This window comes from Brassica napus, chromosome A4 (assembly GCF_020379485.1).
Source record: "Brassica napus cultivar Da-Ae chromosome A4, Da-Ae, whole genome shotgun sequence".
In the NCBI taxonomy this organism is placed as follows: Eukaryota; Viridiplantae; Streptophyta; class Magnoliopsida; order Brassicales; family Brassicaceae; genus Brassica; species Brassica napus.
The window spans coordinates 13077891-13083890 of NC_063437.1; the positions used below are offsets into that span (position 1 = coordinate 13077891).

A 6000-nucleotide genomic window follows, 5' to 3' on the forward strand; every position below is an offset into this window, starting at 1 on the left:
TTTTTGACCACATGAATGAAATTAAATGAAGGTTATAATAGACATTTTGTGGTATTTTCTGCTTCACAAAGTACACCTCTAGTTTGAAGTATGTCAAACTGTAAGACATCACCTCTAAAGTATGTCAACTCGTGAAGCTCTCTAAACCAAGTCAATATGATATCGTGTGAGTGATCGCTGAGATGAAACTAATATTATATGCTGTGGTTTTGGGTCGGGGGACTATGGACTTAGGTCCCAAAACTTCTTAGGATATTTATCTACATCTATCTTTCAATATGCTGGAGAAACTGAGTCAAATGTTTAGGAGTATGAGCTTTAGCTATGCTTGTCCTTGACGAAAAATGAAAAATGTGGGCCCAGAACAAAGCCGAAAAAGTAGGATTCTAAAAGCCCATGAAAGTTCTGAGCCCAGCAACGTTAAAAGAGGTCATGCTTCTTTCTTTCTTGTTAGAAATCAACACCGTGCCCGTCGCCGGAGAACCACTTACCTGATGTACAGTAGATATTTCAAATCGACCTGCCACGTCACTATTTTCCCACCAACTATATTTTATTTATTTATTTTTAAATCAAACATAAAAAAAAAGTTTTATAATTTACACGCTTCCCGATTCAAAACAACTATTAATAATGTTCTCTAAAAGCATCTGTAACAATTTCAATCTCAATTTTCTAATCCGAACAACAAAGATAGATAGATAGATAAAAATGAAAATCGAAGATAATCTTCCTTAGGGTTTTATACGACCCGCGCCAAGTTCCTCCTCTCGGATCCTGACCCGAACCCGCATTTTCCTCGGTTCCGATCTGGCTCCTCGACAATGGCGTCGGGAGCTTCGCCTTCTTCTTCCGCCACCAGATCGGACCCGCACAAGCACTCTACGGTGAGTGCCTCTTCTCTCTCTCTCTCTCTCTCTCTCTCTCTCTCTCTCGCTATTTGAGACCATTGACTATTCTTTGCTTGTGTGTATTCGAAATCGCTTGTGTTTGCTCCTTCTTGGATCTAGAGATTGCATTTGATTGTTAGATTCCGTTTCTCAGATTTATCTGTCACATTTGTAGACATCTCAGGCGGAGAAGAGAGCTCCAGCGTCTAAGGAAGTTTCAGCAGTGATAGATTCGCTTAAGAAGAAGCTCGCAGCTGATCGGTGTATCTCAATTAAGGTCTAATCTTGCTTTACTCTTGTGGTGTTTCTCTATTACTGATTGCTTGATTTGTTTTGACCAGAGAAGGATTGATGAGAACAAGAAGAATGTGCGTGGCATCACTCAATCCACTATGAGGTCGTGTATGGAGAGAGGAGGCGGTAGCTATAAAGACGGTAGTGATCTCTTGGTTAAGAGGCAAAGAGATTCGCCTGGTATGAAAAGCGGAGTCAATGCAAGTGATGCTGATAAGAGCAACAACCATAGCAGCTTCTTAGAAGATGGGAATGCTAGTTCAACAACCATGGTTCAAGGGTCTAGTGTCCCTGTTAAGATTTCCTTGCGGCCGATCAAAATGCCTGATGTTAAACGTTTGTCGCCTTATACCACATGGGTTTTTCTGGATAGGTATGTAGTTGAGACACAAGCCCTTGTTGTGGTATATTTCAACATTAGTATCATGGTTGGAATGATGCAGGAATCAAAGAATGACTGAAGACCAGTCTGTTGTGGGTCGGAGGAGAATCTATTATGACCAAACCGGCGGGGAAGCACTCATTTGCAGTGATAGTGAAGAGGAGGCTATTGACGAGGAAGATGAAAAAAGAGCTTTTCTGGAGCCTGAAGATTTTATTATTCGGTTAGTATATTGAATAGAATAGCATCGGTCTAATCGTTCCGTGACTGCCGTGTACTTAATCTCTTAGTGTTAATCTCTTTCATTGTTATTACATTTTCATGCTCAGTTATATTTTTTTTCATTTTCCTTTCATTCCTTCAGCATGACCCTTGACCAACTAGGTCTTTCAGACTCTGTCTTGGAGGAACTAGCAAATTTCTTGTCCAGAAGCTCTAGTGAAATAAAGGTATCAGCAATTTTCCCTGTCTATTCCTGGTATGAACTATCACGTCCTATTTTCTTTTAGAATCCATGGCATACTTCAATTGTAGGATTTGACAACAGAGTGAGTGATGCATCGTTTAAAGAAATCCATTTAGTTTTCTTCCAGCCTTTTCCCAATTGGCTTTTTGCAGAGATATGAACACCGAACATCTTATACAGGCAAGATATGAAGTGCTTATGAAGGAAAAAGAAGTTTCAGAGAGTGGCGATAATCAAGCAGAGAGTTCTCTTCTTAACAAAGATATGGATGGAGCTTTGGATTCTTTCGACAACCTGTTCTGCCGTCGATGCCTTGTTAGTCAGTTTGATATCTCCGGCTAAGTTCTGGAATGGTTATTACTTTGATGCCGTAGCAAGAATTTGTCTCCTTTTAACAGTGTTATGCGTCTATGCAGGTGTTTGATTGCCGGCTGCACGGGTGTTCGCAGGATCTTATATTTCCTGTGAGTTAGTGCCAAATGATTGATTTTTATTTATAACTATTGTTTCTTATTTGTATTTTGTGGATGTTTAGGCTGAGAAACCAGCTCCATGGACTCCTCCTGTGGATGAAAATCTAACCTGTGGCGCAAACTGCTATAAAACGGTAAATTTGCGTTATCCACGTAGCTAATCTCATCTCTTAGAGAGGCTGACTTGATGAAAATCATTGTTTTCAATCTTCCAGCTTCTCAAATCTAATAGAATTCCAGCTAATGGCACCACTGAAGATAAAACTGGCACTTCATCAGATGGTGCGGGTACTAAAACCACATCCAAGTTCTCCGGCAAACTTAATAGGAAAAAAACAAAAACCTTCCCTAGCGAAAGCGCTTCGTCTAATGAAAAATGCACGCCGGAAACAAGCGACTCAGAGAACGGCGTTCAGCAGGATACCAATCCTGAGAAAGTTTCATCGTCATCAAAGGTGAAGGCTAGTGGGAGACGTGGAGGTCGTAAGAGGAACAACAACCGAGTTGCTGAGCGAGTTTCTCGTAGGACTCAAAAGAGGCAAAAGAAGTCAGAAGCTTCCGATACTGATTCCATCGCCACTGGGAGTCGTTCAGCAAGCGATGCAAAACATAAAGATAATGAAGATGCTACATCCTCTTCTCAGAAGCATGTAAAATCTGGGAGCTCTAAGAATTCAAGAAAGAATGACACTCCTGTAGATGACTCCAAGAATTCTGTGAAGGGTGACGATCCTTTTTCTCAGTCAAATGCTGTTGCATCTGAACCGTGTAGCGATGGAAGTTTAAGGAAAGAAGAGTTTGTGGGTGAAAACGTATGTCCAGGAGGACTGTCTGAAGATAAATCGTGGAGACCACTTGAGAAAAGCCTTTTCCAAAAAGGTGTTGAGATTTTTGGAATGAATAGGTGAGTAACAGATGCATTTAGCTACTGCTAAACTGTCATTCGGTGCCAGGTATCTCAATCTGGTGGGATATAGTCATTATTAATTATTTGTTTCTTCGTAGCTGCATGATTGCTAGGAACCTTCTGTGTGGTCTCAAGTCGTGTTGGGAGGTCTTCCAATACATGACTTGCTCGGAGAACAAAGCTTCCTTCTTCGGAGGTGATGCATTGAATCCCGACGGCTCTTCCAAGTTTGATATCAATGGAAATATGGTATAGTGCTATTGTTTTACATATATTCCTATTAGAGTGCATTTATTTCTCGTCAGAACTAATAATTTAGTTGTTGGACGAACCAGACTAATAACCAAGTGCGGAGAAGGTCAAGATTTCTACGTAGAAGAGGCAAAGTGCGCCGCTTGAAGTATACTTGGAAGTCTGCTGCATATCATTCAATTAGGAAAAGAAGTACCGATAAGAAAGACCAGCCGTGCCGTCAATTTAATCCATGCAACTGCAAAACTGCTTGCGGGAAGGAATGTACTTGTTTGCTAAACGGGACTTGCTGCGAGAAGTACTGCGGGTAAATGTTAATCTAAGATCATATATATATATATATATATATATATATATATATTTCTCAGCCGTGAGTTTCATCACCCACATCCTCTGTTTCCTGTGTAGTTGCCCAAAGAGCTGCAAGAACAGGTTTAGAGGTTGTCATTGTGCCAAAAGCCAGTGTCGGAGCCGTCAATGTCCGTGCTTTGCTGCAGATCGGGAATGTGATCCTGATGTTTGTAGGAATTGCTGGGTCATGTAAGTCTAGTGGTGAATGTTCCGCTTTGGGTTTTGTGTACTGATTGGTTGCTTAGAAAGGGTTCAAGAACAGGTTGCTCTTTTTTCTGTTAGATATATGTAGAAGCGCTAATACTGTGTGTGAATATGCAGTGGTGGGGATGGTACGCTTGGGGTCCCTAGCCAAAGAGGCGATAATTATGAGTGCAGGAATATGAAATTACTCCTGAAACAACAACAAAGGGTAAATACTTTGCTTTGGTTGACTCTACAATCTATTACACTGCAATTGCATAACTAGGAGGAGCAATCAAATGTTTAATGATCAAAGATAAAATACTAAGTTTGCTGCTTTATTTGTGAATCAGGTTTTACTTGGAATATCTGATGTATCTGGTTGGGGAGCTTTCCTAAAGGTATAGTAGATGCGTAACTTGTTATATAGAATCGAAGTCCTCTTAAGATGGAACTATGTTTGGAGTTTGGACTTGTTTAAGAACAAATATTGTTTCATTTTTACAGAACAGTGTAAGTAAACACGAATATCTCGGGGAATACACAGGAGAGCTGATATCACATAAAGAAGCAGATAAACGAGGGAAGATATATGATCGCGAGAATTCCTCTTTTCTCTTTAATCTAAATGATCAGGCACGTCTCTCTCTCTAGGTTGTGTCTTCAAAACCAACTCTGCCATAAACCACATAACGTGTTTTTTTGGATCTGCTTGCAGTTTGTGCTAGATGCTTATAGGAAAGGAGACAAACTGAAGTTCGCCAATCATTCCCCTGAACCTAACTGTTACGCAAAGGTATAAAAATTGCAAGTGAAAAGACACGGTTTGGTTTTGGCATGATGGGTTCAAAATCTTACTGGAGACTCTCTGTATCTGTGTTAAGGTCATTATGGTTGCTGGAGATCATAGAGTGGGTATTTTTGCAAAGGAGAGGATATTGGCTGGAGAAGAACTGTTTTATGATTACAGGTATGAGCCAGATCGAGCTCCTGCTTGGGCCAGAAAACCTGAAGCTTCAGGTTCTAAGAAAGATGAGAATGTTACACCTTCTGTTGGTAGACCCAAGAAGGTTGCTTAGTCGCAGGCTTGCAGCAACCAACATTAAATCGACACAGAAAAAAAAACACCATTAATCTTTATTATCTACTCTTGGAAGAACACTTACAAATCCATACATTTTGCTGAGCCTAAAGAAAAGCTTTTCCCGTCGGATTTTCAATTCCTTCTTTCATTTTATGACATGATGCTTCAATTTTAATTTTTTTTTATATTTTGGCATTGCTTAGGTTGCAAGAATTTTGAAGTGTTATACATTTCTGGATTATCATTGCATTCTAATGAGAATTTGAGAGTTGGTTAAAGTATGTAAATTACTGATGAGAAGATCAAACTAAGGAAACTTGGTGAGCTTTGAGCCGACGCCAAATTCATGTTAATTCTCAGCAGTTAGATCGCCAAAATCGTGTTAATTCTCTTACCTATAGCAGTTAGATCGCTTATTCATCTCTATAGAGCAATCCTCAGAGGAAAACAACCAAATCTTATTCATTTACTATAGAGCAACCCTCAGAGGAAAACAAAAATCAGACAACAGTAAAAAATATAAATTAAGTTACTAAGTATACATTTATGGTACTTATAAACTAAGAGTTTGAGAGGAAGTATAAATAGAGACAGAAGTCTCCACATCTGAGCTAATGTGTAACACTAGCCTAGTAATGTCCCCACCCGTCAACGTTCGTTAGCCTCATCTTTGTTTGACACTCGGTCTATTACTAGAAAGATTTGGTTTCGTTCGACG

General features: G+C 39.8%; 1 protein-coding gene across 3 annotated transcripts; it reads left to right on the forward strand.

The window, feature by feature from the left end:
• The first annotated feature begins 627 nt into the window (after positions 1 to 627).
• LOC106448504 (histone-lysine N-methyltransferase CLF) lies at positions 628 to 5560 on the forward strand. 3 transcript variants are annotated; one of them, XM_048777658.1, is made up of 17 exons: positions 628 to 887; positions 1066 to 1167; positions 1232 to 1557; positions 1628 to 1789; positions 1931 to 2015; positions 2213 to 2347; positions 2449 to 2496; positions 2568 to 2639; positions 2721 to 3409; positions 3511 to 3661; positions 3748 to 3971; positions 4073 to 4204; positions 4337 to 4427; positions 4552 to 4599; positions 4706 to 4834; positions 4917 to 4994; positions 5083 to 5560. In XM_048777658.1, exons 1-17 carry the CDS (start codon positions 825 to 827, stop codon positions 5275 to 5277), a joined length of 2730 nt encoding a protein of 909 aa, XP_048633615.1. In that variant the 5' UTR covers positions 628 to 824; the 3' UTR covers positions 5278 to 5560. The 3 variants fall into 3 exon arrangements, with proteins under 3 accessions (XP_048633615.1, XP_048633616.1, XP_048633617.1); XM_048777659.1 differs by having other exon boundaries at positions 629 to 887; positions 1075 to 1167; XM_048777660.1 differs by lacking the exons at positions 628 to 887; positions 1066 to 1167; positions 1232 to 1557 and having other exon boundaries at positions 1636 to 1789; positions 2185 to 2347.
• The last annotated feature ends 440 nt before the right edge of the window (positions 5561 to 6000 follow it).